The following is a 22,855-nucleotide window of genomic DNA, read 5'->3' as shown; positions in this document are numbered from 1 at the left end:
AATAGTTCATTCCTGTTTCACTGATGAATACTATTCCATTGTATGTATATACCATCATCTGCTAATCCATTTACCTATTGATAGACATTTGGGTTGTTTCTAGTTTTTGGCTTTTCCAAATAAAGGTGCTATCAACATTTGTGTACAAGTCTTGGTATGGATATCGGCTTTCATTTCTCTTAGGTATATCCTAAGTTATGGAATGACTGGATCATTTGGTAGATGTGTGTTTATCTTTTCAGGATACTGCAAATTGTTTTCCAAAATTGTTGAACCATTTCACACTCTCTCTAGCAATGTGTGAGAGTTCCAGTTGCTTCACATCTTTAATAACATATGGTATGGTCAGCGTTTCAATTTTAGACATTCTAGTGATATCTCACTGCAGTTTTTAAGTTACATGCCTTTTATGACCAAATATTGAACATCTTTTGGTGTGCGTCCTTGCCATCTGTGCTTCTTTGGTGAAATGTTTCAAATAACCCAAATTCAAATTTACTACTTTTTAATTTGTCGTCTGTTTTCTTACTGAGTTTGAGTGTGCATTTTTAAATTCTGGATATAGGCCTTTTCTCAGATATGTAACTTGTACATAATCTTTTCCCAGTGTATGGTTTATCTATTCTCTTAACAGTGTCTTTCAAAGAGCAGAAATACTTAATTTTTCATTTTTAAAATTTATAGGTCATGCTCTTGGTGTCGTATTTAAGAAATCCTTGGGGCGCTTGGGTGGCTCAGTCGGTTGAGCATCCAACTCTTGATTTTGGCTCAGGTCATGACCTCAGAGTCCTGAGGTCGAGCCCTGAGACGGATTAGGGGATTAGGATTCTCTCTCTTCCTCTCCTTCTGCCCCTCCCTGCTGCCATCTCCCCAGTCCCTCCTCTTAAAAAAAAAGAAAAAGAAAAAGATAAAAGAAATCTTTGCCTAACTCAAGATACAAAGACTTCTTTTAGTTTCATAGTTTTAGATTTTACATTTAGTCTTATGGGTCCATTTTGAATTAGCTTTTGCATTATGTATAAGATACAGATCAAAGTTATTTTCTTTTGCATATATATAACCAATTTTTCCAACACGATTTACTGATGTTTTCTCTTTTTTCACTGAACTTCCTTTGAACTTTTATCAAAAAGCATTTGACCAGGTGGGAGGGATGGGGTGGCTGGGTGATGGACATTGGGGAGGGTATGTACTATGGTGAGCACTGTGAATTGTGTAAGACTGATGAATCACAGACCTGTACCCCTGAAACAAATAATACATTATATGTTAATAAAAAAAATTTTTTTTAAAAAGCATATGACCATACATATGTAGGTCTATTTATAAATTTCTGCACCTGTGTTCTTGAGGAACTCTGGTCTGTAGTCTTTTTGTTTTTGTTTTTCTTGTAAAATCTTTATGTGCTTTGGGTATCAGAATGTTGCTGGCCTCACTGAAAGAGTTGGCAAGCATTCCCTCATTCTCACATATCTGTAAGAATTTGATTAGGATTGGTATAGTTTCTTCCTTTAACTGTTTGCTAGATCATTTCAATCTGGAGTTTTCTTTATGGGTATTATATTTTCATTTTACTCAAAATACTTTCAATTTCCATTTTTATTTATTTTTTGACTCATGGGTTATTGAGAAGTGGACTACGTAGTTTCCAAATATTTTGAATTTTCCAGATATCTTTCTGGTTTTTATTTCTAATTCAATTCCATTTTGGTCAGAGAATATATTTTGTATGAAATAAAGACATTTTTCTATGGCTTGAATATGGTTTATTCTGGTAAATTTCATTTTTCCTTGAGAATGTTCATTTTTCCATTATTGGTGGAGTGTTTTATAAATGTCAATTAGGTCAAGTTCGTTCAAGTCTATATCCTTAATAATTTTCTGTGTAATTATGAATTATTGAGAGAGGGATACTGAATTCTCTGACTATAATTCTATATCTACTCCAGTTCTATTCATTTTTGTTTAATTTATTGATTTTTAATTTTTATATATTTTTGTTTTTAGGGACATATGTACTTAGAATTATTATGTCTTAATTAATTGACACCTTTATCATTATGAAATGACCCTCTTTTTCCCTGGAAGCATTTTTTGCTCTGAAATATAAATAAATATATAAATAATTATATTTATTTATATATAATAAATATATATATAAATAAATATATAAAATAAATAAATAAATTTATTTTACATATATATTTATATTATATTTTTTTGATGTTGACTTAGCCACTCTAGTTTCCTTTTGACTAATATTACCATGTTATATATCATTTTCCAACTTTTAACTTTTATTCTATTTGTGGCTTTGCATTTAAAGTGGATTTCTTTTTTTTTTTTTTTTTAAAGATTTTATTTATTTATTTGAGAGAGAGAGAATGAGAGAGAGCACATGAGAGGGGGGAAGGTCAGAGGGAGAAGCAGACTCCCTGCCGAGCAGGGAGCCCGATGCGGGACTCGATCCAGGGACTCCAGGATCATGACCTGAGCTGAAGTCAGTCGCTTAACCAACTGAGCCACCCAGGCGCCCTAAAGTGGATTTCTCATAGGCAGCATATAGCTGAGTCTTGCTTTTTGTCCAATCTGATAATCTCTGCCTTTTAATTGGAGGTATTCAGAATATTTACAATTACTCTAGATGGCTTTCAGTCTTCACTATTTGTTTTTTACTTTTCCCACCTGTTCTTTCTATTTTTCCTCTTTTTTGTTTTTTCTTTTTCTTCTTCTTTTTTTTTTTTTTTTGAGAGAAAGCTGGGGTGGGGAGGGGCAGAGGGAGAGGGAGAGAATCTTAAGCAGACTTGGCGCTCAGGGGCTCCATTTCATGACCCTGAGATCATGACCTGAGCTGAAATCAAGAGTTGGTCGCTCAACCAACTGAGCCACCCAGGCACCCCTTTTTTGTCTTCTTTAACATTACATTACATCTCCATTTTGGTTTATTATATGTAACTCTTTGCTATGTCATCTAAGAGGCTGGTTTAAGGTTTATAGTATACATCTTTAACTTTTCACAGTTTACTTTTAAGGGATATTTCATGACCATGTGCAAGAACCTTAAACTGTAGTCATACTTCCTCTTTCAAGCCTCTGAACTATTGTCATATATTTCGCTTTTACATTGTTATTATTTTTTGCCTTTAACAAGTGATTATCATTTTATTTTATTTTATTTTTTTAAAGATTTTATTTATTTATTTGACAGAGAGAGACACAGCGAGAGAGGGAACACAGGGGGAGTGGGGGAGCGAGAAGCAAGCTCCCTGCTGAGCAGGGAGCCCGATGCGGGGCTTGATCCCAGGACCCCGGGATCATGACCTGAGCCGAAGGCAGACGCCTAATGACTGAGCCACCCAGGCACCCCTAACAGGTGATTATCATTTTAAAAGATTTAAATAATGAGAAGAGAATTTTAGTATTTACCTACATAGTTGCACCCCATTACTCTTAATTCCTTTATGTAGATCTAGATTTTCACCTGGATTTTTTTTTCTTGAAGGATTTCCTTTAATATTTCTTATAGTGCAGATAGGCTGGTGATGAATTCTGGAAGCTCTTGTATATCTAAACATGTCTTTATTTCACTTTTGTTTTTAAAAGAATTTTTGCTGACTAAAGAATTCTAGATTGACTTTTTTTTTTTCTTTCAGTACATTGGGAGGCTGCACGATTGCCTATGGTTTTTATTATTTCTGATGAGAAACTTGCTGTCATCTTTACCTTTGTTCCTCTGAATGAAATGTCTTTTTTCCTCTGGCTCTCTCTCTTTTTTTCTTTTTTTTAAGATTTTATTTATTTATTTGACAGAAAGATACACAGCAAGAGAGGGAACACAAGCAGGGAGAGTGGGAGAGGGAGAAACAGGCTTCCCGCTGAGCAGGAAGCCCGGATGTGGGGCTCGATTCCAGGATTCTGGGATCTTGACCTGAGCGGAAGGCAGAGGCTTAACCACTGAACCACCCAGGCGCCCTCCTCTGGCTCTCTTTAAAATTACACTGTTGATCTCTGCCGGAGTGTCCTTCATCTCAGATATTGTAGTTTTCATCTCCAGAGGTTCAATTGAAGTCTTTTAGAAATTTTTCTATATCTCTACTTAACATGCTCATCTTTTTCTCTGACTCCTTAAATAAATGGAATATATTACAATAATTGTTTTAATGTCCCTGTCTACTAATTCTATCATCTGGGTCAGTTTTGATTAATTTTTCTCCTCATTATGGGTTGTAGTCTGCTTCTTTGCATACCTAGTAATTTTTACTGGATGTCAGACACTGTAAGTTTTAACTTGTTGAGTGTTGGAATTTTTGTATTCCTAGGAGTAGTCTTGAGCTTCATTCTGATGAGCATTTAAAGTATTTGGAGATTACTTGATCTTTTAAATCTTGTTTTTAAGCTTTGTTAAGTGGCACTAAAACAATTTAGTCTAGAGATAATTTTTTTCCTTCTAATGAAACAAAACACTTTGAGTACTATACTGCATTACTTACAAATCATGAAGTTTTAAATTCTGGCTTATGGTCATAGGCACTATTCCCAGCCTTTGTGAGTTCATTGGATTTTTCTCTCTAACCATTCTCCCTGGCCTCAGGTAGTTTCCTCACATGCATGTTCTGATCACTCCATACCTGAATGGTTAAAGGGGACCCTCTGCAGGTCTCTGGAGTTCTCTCTTTGTGCACTCCTCTCTGGTACTCAGACGTGTAAACCCTAGGTATCTTGACCTCTCTAGATTCCTAATTCTGTCTCTTCAACTTGGTGAGACTACTGGGTTAGAGCCTAAAAACTTACTTTAGGCAATTGTAATCTCCACCTCATTTGTTCATTTGTTCCCATCTCTCAGGAATCATTGTCCTTTGATATCTGATGTTCATTGCCTTAAGAACAATTATATATATTTATATTTGTATATTTAATAGTCATGTATTATGGGAGGATAAATCTTTTCTCTGTTTAATAGTTTGCTTGGAAATAGTTTGATACTTTCAGGACTTGCTTTTATGCTTTGTTAGGCTGTCCAGAGCAGCATCTACTTTAGTCTTGGGCTAATTTTTCCCAACCACTGAAGAATCTGAGTATTCTATTTGATGCCCCATTAGAGGAGAAAAATATGCCTCCTTTTTAAAAGTCTCATTGGCAATCTTTCTTCTTCTTCCCTTCCTCCCCACAGCATTCCTGTCCCCACCATTAACACCCAACACTAAGTACAATACTTTATAGATCTTGAAGAACCAAATATTGCTAGCATATTTTGATAATTCTAAAAAGATTACAAAATATATTTTAGAAAGTGGGGCTATAGATCTTGGGGTAGGATTTAGAAATCTACAGACATAGAGCCTTCTTGGGACCCACAAGCAGAATAATTAGGGACAAATTCTTAGTATCCATTAGAAGAGATGGTAAATCATTCTTACCATTCTGACACTTTGCAATGCAGAGGAGGTGATACAGTCCTAAGGATGCTTGTTGTGTGATTAAGGGATCATTGTGGCAACACAGAAGAGACAGTTCTGCTGCCAGGACACCCAAACATGGAGCATCAACACTTGCCTGATGGAAAAACAAAGGAGTAAAAAATGTATTTGCTATGCATAGTTAACATTGAATGTCTGCATCTGATCCATATATATATATATCAGCCTAGGATTAGAGGATGAGCTTCAGAATTTACAAAACCTATATTCAAATCTGTTCCGGAGCCTCAATTTCCTCATCTATAAAATGTGGATAATAAATGCTACCTTGTAATAGTTATTGGGGGGACTATTTATGACAAAAAAGAAAGTTCTTAGCAAAGTGCTTGGAAAGAATAGCAACTCAACTAATGCTAGTTTCTATTCCATGAGTTAGGTAGCAATTTTCAGGTAGCAAATTCCCAGGATATTGGGGCAGGGGATGGATACCCTAAAACTTTCATGCTTTCTTCTCTATGTACAACACACTTCAGATGACACTCTTCAGTTACACTGGAGAAATGTAACTTTTCCTCCTAGAATTGTTCTGATTCTTCGAAGGGAAATTCATTTTTTAAAATTTGGGGCATTATTTGCAACAACGTGGATGGAACTGGAGGGTATTATGCTGAGCGAAATAAGTCAAACAGAGAAAGACATGTATCATATGACCTCACTGATATGAGGAATTCTTAATCTCAGGAAACAAACTGAGGGTTGCTGGAGTGGGGGGTGGGGTGGGAGGGATGGGGTGACTGGGTGATAGACACTGGGGAGGGTATGTGCTCTGGTAAGCACTGTGAATTGTGCAAGACTGTTGAATCTCAGATCTGTACCTCTGAAACAAATAATGCAATATATGTTAAGAAAAAAAAAAAGAGAAGAAGATAGCAGGAGGGGAAGAATGAAGGGGGGGAAATCGGAGGGGGAGACGAACCATGAGAGACAATGGACTCTGAAAAACAAACTGAGGGTTCTAGAGGGGAGGGGGGTGGGAAGATGGGTTAGCCTGGTGATGGGTATTAAAGAGGGCATGTTCTGCATGGAGCACTGGGTGTTATGCACAAACAATGAATCATGGAACACTACATCTAAAACTAATGATGTAATGTATGGTGATTAACGTAACAATAAAAAATAAAAAAAAAACTTGGGGCATTTACTTCTGATGTCAAAGCTACTATTACAATATATGTATTTCCTCCTACAATTTCCTTGACACACAGGCTGCTCAAATATTTAGATTTTCATCTTGATTAATTTGTCAAGAAGAAAAGAGAGGTGGAAGACACATTCTGCTTTTGTGAAGGTTTGAGTACCATTACCATTTTTTTAAACAAATAATTCTGTTTACATATAGGTTTGGTAAACTAGTGAGTCTTCTTGTTTCTAAGACAGGTGATTACTTTTATTAAATAGATTCTATGAGGATTAGAGCAAATGTTGGTGGTAAAAGAGTCCAAGTCAACCCTCTGGGAGGATTCCAAGGCCTGCTTCTCCTTCTTTCTCGTCTCTTATGTCCCCTTTTCCCTGTCTCTTATGTTGCTTGACCCACCTCTCTCTCTCTCAATCTTACACACACACACAGACACACACAGACACACAGACACACACACACACACATGCACACAGAGTTATTCTTAAAGAAGAGTGGGAAGCAACCTGGGTCATGGGCCAAAGGCATGTGAACAAGGATGCTGGGAGTGATAGTCTCAGTAGAAGAAGGAGAGATAATCTTTTGCTTCTGTGGATGTTCTCTGATTCTTTCTGCCCATACTTTTTTGTAAGCCTGGGCTTGGAATCCCTCTATTCTAGGAGTTCTATGACTTAGGAGAATCTAGAAGCAGACAGTATGGGATGCCTCTACTCTAGGATCTAGGGAGACATATTTTTTTCCTTGGACGTTCTTTTCTTTGGAGTTACATTCCAACTTTCTTTTTCCATCTAAGGGCAATATTTTAGAATCACCAGAGTGAAGAGTTGTGTTTTTGTATTGGGCATGATGGAAGAGTACTCTCAGTTTAGTTCACAGACACTGGGAACAATTTTTAGCTGTTTACCCCTACAGTCTTATTGTATTATAACTTTTGCCTCAAATGGCCTTTCTTGATTACCCCTTCTCAAGAACTTGTGGATGTATAATTCTTACCAGGTGTTTTTGTAAATGAAGCTATCAGTGGTCTGTCTATTCTGTTTGCTAGATCAGGTCTTTCTAGGTGTTGTCTCCATTGTAGGTGTGGCCATGTCTAGATTGTATGGCATGTTTGAGGAGGATGGGGAACATGACCTTGGATAAGACAAGATAGGAAGATAGGAAGATAAGACAAGATAGGAAGAAGGCCATATGGACCATGGAGCACACAGATTATGCACTGCACAGCCCCTTCAGAAGTGTGCCAACCACAGCTACACCCTCTCCAACATAAGACTTTGGGAACTTCTAATACAATATGGCCCTGTTTTTATAGAAAATCTATCCAAGAAAAAAAAAAAACACCTCAAAATCTGAGAAAAGAAGCTTCTCGGTATTAATCCCTTAGCCTAAGTATTTCTACTTGGTTTTCTGACCCTTTCTTACTGGAATCCTTCTTTGAAGATCTGGCCCCTCCAGTTCCTTATCTCGACAATAATGATAGTTTTAGATGCTAAATTCCAGAGGCAACCACTCCTAAGTTTTTTAGCTGCTTCTTCTGGAAGTCACCTCTTTATCTCTAAGATGGACTTCCATTTCTGTTCTAATATCAGTTTAGGACATTGCTTATCTCTTTCTGCTGTGATAAATTAGGGTTTAGCTCAATTACATCCTTCCACTTTGCCACAATACTTCCAATATAGCATATTACCCATTATGTGTATTACTATTTTTAGTCATTCCCTTTTCTATTTTCACAATATAGTAATACTTTTATTTCCTGTTCATAATATATCTTGTTGATCCACCACTTTATGTAGTAGGTGTTTTGGAGCACTCTTATTTCCCTTCAACTTTCTTCTATCACTTCTACTTCCCTACTTCTTTTGCCTGTACTTTATTTTGCATTTTTTTATTGTGGCAAAAAATATACATAACCTACAATTTATCATTTTAATCATTTTAAAGTACATAACTCGGTGGGCATTAAGTTCATTCACAATGTTGAACAACAATCACCTCTCTCTAGCTCTAAATCCTTTTTTTTTTCCTGAGAGAGAGAGAGAGAGAGAGAGAGAATGAGCGGAGTGGGGAGGTGCAGAAAGAGAGGGAAAGAGAGAATCTTAAGCAGGCTCTGCATTGAGCTTGGAGCCCGACATGGGGCTCAATCTCATGACCCTGAGATCTTGACCCGAGCTGAAACCAAGAGCGGACGCCTAACTGATTGAGCCACCTAGGCAACCCTCTAGCTCTAAATATTTTCCATCACCTCAAGTGAAAGCCATGTACCATTAACCAGTCATTCCTTATTCTTCTGTCCTCCCAGTTCCTGGCAACCACAAAGCTGCTTTCTGTCTCTGTGGATTTGCCTACTCTGCTATTTCATATAAATGGAATCATACAACATGTAACTTTTTGTGGCTAGTTTCTTACACTTAGTGTGTTTTTAAGTTTCATTAGTGTTGCATTATATATCTGAATTCATTTATCTTTATGGCTGAGTAATATTCTATTGTATGAATATACCACATTTTATTTGTCCATTCACTTTGCTGATGGACAATTAGGTTGTTTCCACTTCTTGGCTATTGTGAATTGTGCCACCATGAACATTCGTGTAGAAGTTTCTGTTTGAACATCTGTTTTAAATTCTTTTGGGCGTATACCTAAGATTGCTGGGTCATATGTTAATTCTATATTTAACTTGTTGAGGAACAACTAAACTATTCTCTGCACTTTTGTTTTTGCATTGTTAAGTTGATAGCATTTGCATTGTGGGTTTTTTGTGATCGATGTATAGATTGATCCTAAAAGTTGAAAATCAATAATGTGGTCTTATTATTGTGACTAAGTAAAATTGTTCAATGCATAGGTCATGCTCACTTTAATTATATCTTCTTTTGGCATATAAATATGTCTTCTCTACCTTTTTTGAGGCTAAAATCTCACCTGTGCCCTGAGTTGTCTCTTTATTTTTGATAATCACGTTTTTCTCTTTATTTATCTTGGGCTGACTCTTGTATTGGGAGAGTTTAATCAAATGTCTGGCAAATCTGGTTATCTAGTCATACTTAAAAATGTAATGCTTCTTGGTGGGGTTTATATATGTGAGCAAGGCTTGTCAAAATGTGGGCTTAGCTTTTGAGTCGTTAGGTGGGGAAGCTGGGGTTATGCTGAAATATATGGAAACAACATAATCAAGACAATTTTCTCAGGGATTTTCTAAATATTTTGAGAAAAAGTCCTCAAATTTTACCTGCCAATGGACCATGTCCCTGTGGAATATAGTGTGTGCATCAAGGGGGATAGAAGGCAGTATGGATTCTTCTATATAAACTTTTGGCGAATCCTTTCAGTTAATGCATATATTTTTGGCCTTCCTTTGCCTCTTATTCTTTATCATTACTGGGCTTCCATAGCTCCCACTTCTCCAAGGTTGCACAGGGCAAACCTCTTCATGAAAAGCTGTACCTCCTCCTAATGATCGTGTGCACCTGCCTTTCAGCTTCCTGTGCTAGGCTTTGTCAGTTACCATTTTCTGTCTTATCTATCATCCAGAAGTTTATTGACATCACTATCCCATTGAAAATTTTTATGAATTTCACAAATGTCATTACTACCATTTTGTGAGGACTTTAAAGGGAGAGGAGAGAAAGGCATGTGGACAATCTGTCAGCTTTGATTGGAAATCCTTCACCCATCTTTTATTTATTTATTTTTTAATTTTAATTACAGTTAGAGATACAGTATTATATTAGTTTCAGGTGTACAATACAGTGACTCAACAATTCCATACATAACCTGGTGTTCATCATGACATCCTCTCAATCCCCATCACCTATTTAACCCATGCCCTTACCTCTCTCCCCTCTGGTAACCATCAGTTTAATTCTCCATAGTTAAGAATCTGTTTCTTGGTTTGTCTCTCTCTCTCTCTTTTCTCCTTTGCTCATCTGCTTTGTTTCTTAAATTCCATATATGAGTGAAGTCCTATGGTATTTGTCCTTCTCTGTCTTATTCTGCTTAGCATTATACTCTCTAGCTCCATCCTTGTTGTTGAAAATGACAAGATTCATTCATTTTTATGGCTGAGTAATATTCCATATATATTCCATATATATAATATGTATATATATATTCCATATATATATATATATGTCACATCTTCTTTATCCATTTATCAGTTGATGAACACTTGGGCTGTTTCCATGTCTTGTCTATTGTAAATAATGCTGCTATAAACATAGGGGTGCATGTATCCCTTTGAATTAGTGTTTTTGTATTCCTTGGATAAATACCCAGTAGTGCGATTCCTAGATCATAGGGCAGTTCTATTTTTAACTTTTTGATGAATCTTCATACTGTTTTCCAGAGTGGCTGCACCAGTTTGCATTTCCACCAACAGTGCCAGAAGGTTCTTTTTTCTCCACATGCTTGCCAAAACCTGTTGTTCCTTGTGTTTTTGATTTTAGCCATTCTGACAGGTGGGAGGTGATATCTCATTGTAGTTTTGATTTACAGTTCCTTGATGGTAAGTGATGATGAGTATCTTTTCTTGTGTCTGTTGGCCATCTGGATGTCTTCTTTGGAGAAATGTCTATTCATGTCTTCTGCCCATATTTTAATCGGATTATTTGTTTTTTGGGGTGTTGAGTTTTATAAGTTTTTTATATATTTTGGATACTAATTCTTTATCAGATATGTCATTTGCAAATATCTTCTCCCATTCAGTAGGTTGTCTTTTAGTTTTGTTGGTTGTTTCCTTCTCTGTGCAGAACATTTTTATTTTGATGTAGTCCCAATAGTTTATTTTTGCTTTTATTTCCCTTGCTTCAGGGGACCTATCTAGAAAAATGTTGCTAAGGCCAATGTCAAAGAAGTTACTGCCTGTGTTCTCTTCTAGGATTTTTGTAGTTTCAGATTTCACATTTAGATCCTTAATCTATTTTGAGTTTATTATTGTGTATAGTGTAAGAAAGTGGTCATTTTCATTATTTTGCATGTTTCTGTCCAGTTTTCCCAACACCATTTGTTGAAGACACTGTCTTTTCCCATTGGGTATTCTTTCCTGCTTTGTCAAAGATTTATTGACCATATAATTGTGGATTTATTTCTGGGTTTTCTATTCTGTTCTATTGATCTGTATGTCTATTTTTGTGCCAGTACCATATGTTTTGATTACTACAGCTTTGTAATATAAATTAAGTCCAGAATTGTGATGTCTCCAGCTTTGCTTTTCTTTTTCAAGATTGTTTGGCTATTTGGGGTCCTTTGTGTTTCCATACAGACTTTAGGGTTATTTGTTCTAGTTCTATCAAAAATGCTGGAGGTATTTTCATAGGGATTGCATGAAATCTATAGACTGCTTTGGGTAGTATAGACAATATTTGTTCTTCCAGTCCATGAGCATGGAATGTCTTCCTGTTTCTTTGTGTCATCTTCAACTTCTTTCATCAGTGTTTTTATAGTTTTCAGAGTATAGATCTTTAACCTCCTTGATTTGGTTTATTTCTAGGTATCTTATAATTTTTGGTGCAATTGTAAATGGGATTGTTTTCTTAATTTCTTTTTCTGATGCTTCATTTTTGGTGTATAGAAATGCAACAGATTTCTGTAGATTGATTTTGTATCCTGTGACTTTACTGAATTTATCAATTCTAACAGCTTTTTGATGGGTTTTTTGGGGGGTTTTCTAGATAGAGTATCATGTCATCTGCAAATAGTGAATGTTTCAGTTGTTCCTCATCAATTTGGATGTCTTTTATTTCTTTTTGTTGTCTGATTGTTGTGGCTAGGACTTCCAGTGCTATGTTGAATAAAAGTGGTGAGAATGGGCATCCTTGTCTTCTTCCTGACCTTAAGAGAAAAGCTCTCAGTTTTTCCCCAGTAAGGATGATGTTCGCTGTGGTTTTTTCATAGATGGCTTTTATTATGTTGAGATATGTTCCCTCTGGACCTATTTTGTTGGGGTTTTTTATCATGAATGGATATTGCACCTTGTTAAATGTTTTTTTCTGCATCTATTGAAATGACTGTATGGTTTTTATCCTTCTATTGATGTGATGTATCATGTTGATTGATTTGTGAATATTGAACCATCCTTACATCCTAGGAATAAATTCCGCTTGATCATGGTGAATAATTTTTTTAATGTATTGGTGGATTCTGTTTCCTAATATTTTGTTGAGGATTTTTGGATCTATGATCATCAGAGATATTGGTCTGTAATTCTCTTTTTTTTTGTGGTGTCTTTATCTGGTTTTGGTATCAGGGTAATGCTGGCCTCACAGGATGAATTTGGAAGTTTTCTTTCCTCTTTTATTTTTTAGAATAGTTTGAAAGACTAAGTATTAACTCTTCTTTAAATGTTTTGTAGAATTCACCTGTGAAGCCATCTGGTCCTGGACTTTTGTTTGTTGTGAGTTTTTTGATTACTGATTCAATTTAATTGCTGGTAATCAGTCTGCTCAAATTTTCTGTTTCTTCCTGTTTCAGTTTTGGTAGTGATATGTTTGTAGGAATTTATTCATTTCTTCTAGGTTGTCCAATTTGTTGGCATATTGTTTTTCATAATATTCTCTTATAATTGTTTATTTTTTCTGTGTTGATGGTTGTTAGTTCTCTCTCATTTGTAATTTTATTTATTTCAGTCTTTTCTCTTTTTTCATATTAAGTCTGGCTAGAGGTTTATCAATTTTATTGATTTTTTCAGAGAACCAGCTCCTGGTTTTATTGATCTGTTCTTTTTTTTTTTTTTTAAGTTTCTATATTATTTATTTCTGCTCTAACCTTTATTATTTTCTTTCTTCTGCTGGTTTTAGGTTTTGTTTGCTGTTCTTTTTCTAGCTCCTTTAGGTGTAAGGTTAGGTTATTTATTTGAGATTTCTCTTACATCTTGAAGTAGACCTGTATTGCTATAAACTTCCCTCTTAGAACTGCTTTTGCTGCATCCCAAAGGTTTTGAACCATGTGTTTTCATTTTCATTTGTTTCCATGTAATTTTTAAATTTTCTTTTATTTCCTGATTGATCTGTTCATTGTTCAGTTGCATGTTATTTAATTTCCATATATTTGTGGTCTTTCCAAATTTTTTCTTGTGGTCGATTTCTAGTTTCATAATGTTGTGGTCAGAAAAGATAAGTGGTATGACTTTGATCTTTTTGAATTTGTTGAGGCTTTTTTCATGCTTTGGTATGTGATCTATTCTGGAGAATATTCTGTGCACTTGAAAAGAAAGTGTATTCTGCTGTTTCAGGATGGAGTGCTGTGAATACATGTTATCTCCTTCTGATCTAGTGTGTCATTCAAAACCACTGTTTCTGTATTCATTTTCTGTTTGAATGATTTGTCCATTAATGTAAGTGAGATGGGAAAGTCCCTTATTATTATTGTATTATTGTCAATGAATTCATTTATGTTTGTAATTAATTGTTTTATGTATTTGGGTGTCCCATGTTGGGTGTGCAAATATTCACAATTGTTATATCTTCCTGTTGGATAGTCCATTTTATTATTATATAGTGCCCTTTGTCTCTTGTTACAATCTCTTTAAAAATTTTTTTTAATTTACTTTGCAAGAGAGAAAGAGAAAGAGAGAGTGAGAGAACACGAGCAGGGGGAGGGGCAGAGGGAGTAGCAGACTCCCCGCTGAGCAGGGAGCCCGATGCAGGGCTTGATCCCAGGAACCTGCGATCATGACTTGAGCCGAAGGCAGATGCTTAACCAACTGAGCCACCCAGGTGCCCTATAATCTGTTTGAAAGTCTAGTTTTCCAATATAAGTTTTGCTACTCTAACTTTCTTTTGATGTCCATTAGCATGATAAATGTTTTTCCATTCCCTTGCTTCCAATCTGCAGGTGGCTTCAGGTCTGGCACGAGTCTCTTGTAGGAAGCATATAGATAGGTCTCATTTTTTATCCATTCTGTTAGCCTATGTCTTTTGATTGGAGCATTTAGTCTATTTACATTCAAAGTAATTATTGATAAATATGTATTTATTGCCATTTCTTAACCTGTTTTGTGACTGATTCTGAAGATTTTCTCTGATCCTTTCTTGTCTCTCTCTCTATTGTAGTTTGCTGGTTTTCTTTAGTGATATATTTGGATTTTTTCTCTTTATTCTTTGCATGTTTGTTAGTGGTTTTTGATATATGGTTACCATTCGGTTTGTATATAACCTCTTCTGTATATAGCAGTCTATATTAAGTTTATGGTCACTTAAATTTGAATGCATTCTCTTCTCTCCTCCCCATATTTTAGTTATACGTTGTCATATTTTACATCTTTTTATTTTGTGAGTTCCTTGACTGATTTTTTTACAGAAATATTCATTTTTACTGCTGTTGTGTTTCCTATCTTTATACTGTCGATTTTGGTCTTTGCTTTCCACTCACAGAGTCCCCTTTAGTATTTCTTGTAGGGCTGGTTTAGTGGTCATGAACTCCTTTAGTTTTTGTTTGTTGGAAACTCTTTATCTCTTGTTTTCTGAATAACTCTTTATCTCTTGTTTTCTGAATATCCTTGCTGGATAGAGTATTCTTGGTTGCACATATATCCCATTCAGCACTTTGAATATATCATGCCACTTTCTTCTGGCCTGCCAAGTTTATGTTGAAAAATCTCCTGCCAGCCTCATGGGTTTTCCCTTGTAACTGACTGATGTTTTTTGTCTTGCTGCTTTAAATTTTTTTCTTTATCAGTATATTTTACCATTTTAATTATAATATGTCTTGGTGCAAGTCCGCTTTTGTTGATTTTGTTGGGGGAATCTCTGTGCCTCCTGGATCTGGATGTCTGTTTCTTTCCTCAAAACTTTTCAGCTATTATTTTTTCAAATAAAATTTCTCCTTGCTTTTTTCTTTTTTCTTCCACTTATGGGACTCCTACAATATGAATGTTATGTTTGATGGAATCACTGAATTCCCTGTCTATTCTTGTTTTGCATAATTCTTTTTTCTCTCTGTTCAGCTTGATTACTTTCTATTACTCTGTCTTCTAGGTCATTGATTTGTTCCTCTGCTTCTCCCAGCCTGCTGTTCATTCCATCAGTCCTGTTTCTGATTTCATTTATTGAGCCCTTTATCTATGACATGTAATGCTTTATCTCTGTGTTAATGGTCTTACTGATGACTTCCACTCTCTTCTCAAGTCCAGCAAGTATCTTTAGGATCATTACTTAAAATTCTCTATCCAGGATGTTATTTATGTTTTTCACTTAGATCTGGCTGTGGGCTTGTCCTGTTCTTTTATTTGGAACTAATTCCTCTGTCTTTTTATTTTGTTTAAGTCTCTGTACCTACTTCTTTGTGTTAGAATAGTCAGCTACATCTCTTGTTCTTGAAGATATTGGCCTTATGAAGAAGAAGTCCTATAGTGTCCTGCAGTATAGTGTCCCTTCTTCCCCAGGGCTTGTTGCTTCAGGGAGTATCCCCAGTGTGTGCTGTGTGCACTCTGCTGTTGTGTCCTGGCCACTTTATCCTCCAGGCCAGTTGTCTGCAGAGGCTCTCTTTGCCTATTGTGGTCAGTGCTTGGTTCCAGGCCTGAATGTGGCAAGTTTTAACTAGGTGTGCTCCAGTCTGCTTGTGAGATGAGACCTATCTCCACCACTACCAGAACTGGAACGCTGCAAAACTCCCAGGTCAGGAGATTCAGTGTGGGCAAGGATTTGGGCCATTCTCCTGGGAAAGGGGGCCTGCTGGGCTGGAACTGAGGCAAGTGTGATTGGGAAGGGTGGTTCTACTGGAGCCTGGGGTGTCAGGGCTTGGTGTAAGAAAGTTAGGAAGCTAGTATTGGTGCTGTGCTGGTTCCTGCACATGGCTCTGGATTAATTCTGAGGGCAGGGGAGTTCCTTTGTTCTTGGAGGAGTCTCTCCATGAATGCTGCCTCTCTGGGACACACTCAGAGAAGAACAAATAAGTTCACTGTGTGCCCTGAGTGTTCTTCATATCACTGTTTCCACACTGTATGTCCACAGGCTGTTTGTTCTGCCTTCTCTCTACTAGCAGCACCATGTGGCTCTCCCAGAGCCAAGCCTGCTGACCTTTAAAACTCTAGGCTTTAAGCCCCAGTGGTTGCAAGAACTTACGAAATTTGACCTCTCTTGCTTTCCAAGCCAATTGCTATGGGGAAATCATCTTCCCTGTGTGCTTCCCTCTGTGCTAGTCTATCTCTTGCCCTTCTCCTCAACTGTGGCTCCCTCCCCACCACAGCATTCATGATTCGTTTCTCTCCCAAACTGTGTGTCCACACTTCCTACCATCTTTGATTTGGACTCTTCTCTACCTTTAGTTGTTCTGCCAGTCTTCAGGTTGATTTCTGGGGTACTTAGGATAATTTGTTAATTATCTACTTGTATTCATGAGACTAAGTGAGCCTAGGGTCCTCCTACTCCACTGCCATTGTCCTCCTTAAATTCCACCCATCTTTCAAATGCTGATGTGCCAAAGGAACAAACCCAGGGAAAATCTTTCTGTTAATGATATAAGATGACATGTTTAGCTCACATTTCCTTGCCTGTTTGAAAATTGAATAGTTTAATTGAAGGGACAAATATTCTTTGATTGTAGAAGTTTTTTTCACCATGATAGCACATAGGTCATATAAGGAGAATTACTACAGTAAAAAGTATTTTTGATAGAATACAAATGGTAGTCAGGATTGTTCAATAGGACAAGGGCCTCTGAGACCCTGGAAGACAAGGCTAGGGTAATTTATTAAAAAAAAAAAAAAGTCTTTCCAGTGAATGGACAGCACCTGAGAACAGAATGGATAGTTACATATAATTAGAGAAGGGCAAAACAAATCTTCACTGATTATCTTCAATATGTCAGACATAGAGATACACAGACGAGGGCTGTGGGGAGCTTAGTTTTTAATTTAATAATACATTCAGCTGTTTTATTTCATATATTTGTCCTCTCTTCTCCATTAATTTCATGGACTTAACTATCTTTAGAGGACATTATCATAAAGAGAAAGTTTAAAGTTTTAAGCCTCCTTGACTTTGATGAACTGGTTGATGCTAGCTTAGCTTCCATGTTCTGGAAAATGCTAGTGTGCTTCCACCTGGTGGCACTCAGTGAACATTGCAGAACAAAATAATAGGTTATCCTACTTGGCTTCTCAAACAAATCTCAGTTATAGGTAGGAACCCTCATTCTATGAGAGCCTTCTGCCACAGAAGTGGAATTGCACATTTATTTTTTCACAGTTGAGGGGTGGGCTATGTGTAGGGGAGAATGAACTGAGAAGACAAAACTCCAAAATGTCTTACCTGTTACCTGAGTGGAACTCACTAGAATGAATGAATGGATATATGTATACTGAATGAAAATGCAAAAGCAGATAAAAGCATGTGAATAGAACTTGGTCAGACAGTCACCATCAAATACTTGCTGAGTGCATGAAACATTTATGAACTGTGCAGAAAAATAGGCCGGAGTTGTGAACTACACTTAATCTCAAGCCTTGCTAGAAATTTTGTATGATTAGCCTTTCAAACATTTGAATGGATAGCCACCCAGCTTACAAAACCAGAGAACCAGAAGATTAAAACAAACCACTCCATCTCTCTTTTGAAATAGACTCAACATGATGCAAAGAACATTATGAACTACCTTTCCTCATGTAAGTAAATTATATTACATCCCAAAGCTGATTTTAAGATTTTATTTATTTGAGAGACAGATAGTGAGAGAGCATGAGCACGAGCAGGGAGGAGAGGGAGAAGCAGGCTCGCAGGACCCTGAGATCATGACCTGAGCCGAAGGCAAATGCTTAACTGACTGAGCCACCCAGGCACTCCACCAAAGCTGATTTTAAACAAAATAGTAAGAATTCAGATATGTTCTAAGGTTTATCTAGGCTTTTTGTCTCAATCTGTCTGGAAGCTATTTGATTAAGTAGTAGAAAATGGGTACGTGAAGATGATATCATGAATGTATGTTTCTGATCCCCTTTATTCTGAACTCCTGAAATGATTCAAACAATCAGATAAGCAATTAGAAGTGTATGTTTAAAAATCACAGTTAAGGATGAGTTGCAAAACAGAGGCTGGATACACAGTATCCATAAGAGAGAGAAATGTTCATAGATAGTAAGGTTTCTTAGAAGGAAGACAATAATGTTATTAAAAATATAGAAAACCTCAGCAAACACTGGCAATTATGAGATGCCAATTTGTTCTCCATCTGAAAGGCAACAATTAGAAAGTCCAATAACTTCCCAGTGTTGGTGGAAGGTGTAGGGAAACAAGCACTCTAATATCCACAGGAATACAAACTGGAGATAATTTTGTAGTGTTAAAAGTATAAACTATTCCTACTCTTTGATCTATTATCTTTCTAAGTATTTCTAAGTACATATTTACTTGAACAAAGATGACTATTTGTATATTGTTGAACTAGAAAAAAAACTAAATATACTTGGATGTCCATCTATAAGTAGATTACAATACATTAAAACTATGGGATGTATGTTTTGGCTAAAAGAATGAGATAACTCTACATATATTGCTATGAAAATATCTGAGGAACATACTGTTCAGTGAAAAAATCAAATTGCAGAATCATGTGTAAATATAATGTGATTTTAATAAAGAAGCACTAAGTAAAAAACTATGCATCTCGGTGTGTGCATGTCTATGTGGGTGTGTACACGGAAGGCTGTCTGGCAGGATCCATATCACAGCAGCATGCTAAGGAGGAGATTAGGATGGAGAGGATAGTAAAGAAGACTTCTGCTCTATCTCTAGCATGTTTTACAATGAAAAGACTCAGGAATTACTTGTGTAAATTTCAAATACATATATAATGGTTTTAAAAATATTTTAAGAAAAGGAGAAATAAGAGGGAAAGTGGAGATGGAAGGATTAATAAGGTTGCAAATAACATTGATTGTGATCCAGAGAGTCAGCAAAAATTTTGACACATTCATTCTGTTTGTGGAAAGCATAAAGGGTCTTAATCAATTGGTTGAGAGACTGCTCTGATTGACATAAAATCATGTATTATATTGACTCTTTTCTTAATATCCCAACCTGCCAGCATGCTCATACCAAGCAGGCACTTAGAGTTTTCAAGAGCCAAGACTTGGAAAGCAGCATTATAGAAATGCAGTCTTCAGAAGCAGGTGGCATGATTGCACTCTGTGACTTACATATCCCCTGACTTTCCTGGATGCAAAGCTTAGCACCCTGCTGATGATCACTATAATTCTCTCCTGCAGGTACGAACTATCTTCATTCATCCACACAGCCATGTCCTGTGGAAAACATAAGAATCATCCTAGAGCATGGTGTTTCCATTTCTACAAGTCCCCTCCAACTTCACCAAGTCAAGGGTCCCCATGGACTCCTGATTATTTCACATCTAACCTACATTTATCTCAAAAAGATGACAACAAAGCTAGTTGTATACTACAAGCTATCTACTATACTACTTCATCTACTGTAGTAACTACACTTAGGTTGTATGTTATTTAATTTTATACAACGAATATGTACTAATGATGTGCATTATAAGTCACTTTGTCAGTCATCACAAAAAGTTTAACAGGAGGCTATCATGGGATTGTTAGTTGCTTCTCCTTTTTTTCTTTCAAAGTACATATCCTCTCTCTCTCTCTCTCATCACAGGATCTGATTTTCAGTTTTAAAAAAGAATTGAAATGTCATCTGATCCTGAAGTGTCATCTTACTCCAGAATTTCCTCTGCAGATTCAGCACTCAGATATTTTCTGGCTCATAGTTGCAGAGAATATTCCTGGAGGCAGTTCAGTTAGAAAGTTCTTGTTAATTTTGATTCAACTCCATCTTGCTGTAACTTCTATTTGTTCTAAATCTTCAGTTGTAAGGACATATTTACAAGCTTGGGAAGGGAAGAAGACTGCATATGCCTCACATACCAATCACTACTAACAGATTTCTTAAGGCACTCTGTTGGAGTTCACAGTATTTATGCTAAATCTCCTCCTTTTCACTTGCTCCCATTGTATAAAACTGTTCTGAAATCCATTTCCTAGGGCAGAAGAGTCTCTAAATCCCGGGGGCGGGGGGGTGTCAGCCTGTGCCTTTTCCAGGAGTGGGCTTTTAGCTCTTTTTGAGAATCAAGTGAGTTTCTAGACATGGAAGGTTTAAGAACAACATGGTTAAGTAACAGGTTTCCAAGTTAGAGCAGCTTCCCCATTCGTTAGCATTACACATATTATTGCTCCTCTCTTTGCTTCCCATTTTCTTATCAGCAAAATGGGGGAAAATAACCATCAGAGGGTTATTTTAAGGATTAAATGAGATAACCTATATATGAAGCATTCTGTTTAGTGCCTGATGTAGAGTAAATACTCAAAAAAACAGTGGTTTATTGACTGAAAGAGCATGCATAGGGAGATGGTTGTAATAATGGGATAATAATAACTACTTTAAAGGGTTGTGAGGTTAAGTTTTTAAAATGCACAGAAAATATTTGACTCAAATTAGGCACAAATAAACTCTGTATATTTTATTTTCCCTCACATTCCTTCTTGTCTTCAGAGATACTAATTCTGCTTCTTTACTTGAATGTATTTTATGATTTGCACAAACTCATAATGTTACTGGTAGAGTAAGTCATTCTGGTTTCCCAGTATTTACAGACAGGTGCCCCCAGTGATCCTAAGACATCCTGAGCAGTCTCCTATCTCTGCCTGGGATGTTAAAAACACAGTGAGGTCTGGATGTAAGTGGGGATTTGGACAGTTGTTAGGCTTTCCTCTGATACCATGGTATCCATTAAGATAGGACACTTTAGCTCCAGAGTTGCTGAGGAGGAAGCAAGCATATAGACACCATCAAAGTATTGTTGCATGGATCTGCAGGTAGTTCAAGCCAATCACCCTCTCTTTTCTGCTAACCTATATTGTATTCACTCTTACATTGCCACATAACATTTGGCTTCTTAAGTGTTTTATTGATGCCATCTTCCCAAAATTGAATTCTTAAAATTATGTCTCTGTAATTCAAAGAAAGGGAAATGATTTCATTTTGGGGATAATTATATGGCTTGGGAGGAAAAGAAAAAAATCAGCCACCAAATACTTGAAGAAGACATAGTATGGGAAAAGGGAAATAATAACTGAAATATAGTGAGCTCTTTAGATTTAAGACAAGAAAACAAAAATGCTTATTTTCCCTTTACTTTACCTTTAAGATTTGCAGTTTATAGAGGTCTTTAGACACTAAGATCAGAAGAGTGTCCTCAAATATGTTTAAAATGTTTTGATATAAATTCTGAAAAACAAAAAAAGTTACACAACCAGCCAGCCAGATAAAATTAGATGTAATTTTACTCAGTGTCTATGGTTTTGTGTCCTGGGGTCCTGCGTTCTCCCCATAAACTGAAGGTAAGAAAGGAGAGAGGCAGCTCTAGAGATGAGACCTCTCTCAGTACCCTGTGCCATGAATTGCACCTCCACCTTATAGGGCAGGTGCACTGGGTAGCTGTGCTGAGGAAATAGAGAGCAGAGATGTTGCTCACCTTACTGTAGGGATATTCCTCTCTCCACCTTTCTCTGCTCTTATTTCCTTTCTTACAGCATTTGCCCATAAACTCTTGTCCTTTCTAAAACAATTAACCAAAAATCTCTTCACTCATTTGTTCCTATAACTCCTATACAATCCATTAAATCCCATGACTTGTAGAATTCACAAGGAGTCCAGGGGGTATAGATTAATGCTGGAATATACTGTTGTTAATCTATTGTATCTAAAAAGGGTGAATGAGATAACAACAAGGATTATGACCCGTGGAGGGGCATTATGCAGGACTGTTGTGGCGCATAATAATATCTCATAATAATTAAAGGAAACAAAGACTCACTTCCAGGTCCTCTGGGTCATCTTTACTGTTTCCCATTTCCTTCACTTTCTCAAGAGTTGGTATAGCAAATACTATTTTAAAGGAGGACTCTATTATCTTCAGTTGGGTTTCAAACTGCAGTAAGGGATCTACAAAGCTGGTAAGAAAAAGGTGTAATTATTAAATAGAGGAGAGAACAAATGTAACTTAAATTTAGTGGCTTTTTCTTGTGCAAGAGAGAATGTACTATAAAATGAGGCCCAGCTCTCGGCTTTATATAACATGTGGGTTTTAAATATTCTCATAAAAATGACAATGGTGCTTTAAATATACAGGAATGAGTTTCTTTTTCAAAATCATCTGTAATCAGTTATTTAGAAACCAGAATATATTTCTCCATAGACATAATAATGTAAAAAGTGGTTACATTTCCAGG

The 22,855-nt window shown here is 36.5% G+C and overlaps 1 protein-coding gene across 1 annotated transcript in view; it reads right to left on the bottom strand.

Moving 5' to 3' along the window:
- The window catches only part of MROH9 (maestro heat like repeat family member 9), a 91,036-nt gene that overhangs the window by 40,811 nt on the left and 27,370 nt on the right, over window positions 1-22,855 (bottom strand). The window contains exons 4-7 of the mRNA XM_078078663.1: window positions 22,441-22,576; window positions 21,765-21,851; window positions 19,745-19,849; window positions 5,418-5,553 (exon numbers count right to left, since the gene is read on the bottom strand). Coding sequence (XP_077934789.1) covers window positions 5,418-5,553; window positions 19,745-19,849; window positions 21,765-21,851; window positions 22,441-22,576 — 464 coding nt within the window. The remainder of the gene's footprint in view (window positions 1-5,417; window positions 5,554-19,744; window positions 19,850-21,764; window positions 21,852-22,440; window positions 22,577-22,855) is intronic.

Source organism: Halichoerus grypus, chromosome 7, assembly GCF_964656455.1.
Source record: "Halichoerus grypus chromosome 7, mHalGry1.hap1.1, whole genome shotgun sequence".
NCBI classification, from domain to species: Eukaryota; Metazoa; Chordata; class Mammalia; order Carnivora; family Phocidae; genus Halichoerus; species Halichoerus grypus.
This window is presented reverse-complemented; position numbering and strand designations above follow the sequence as displayed.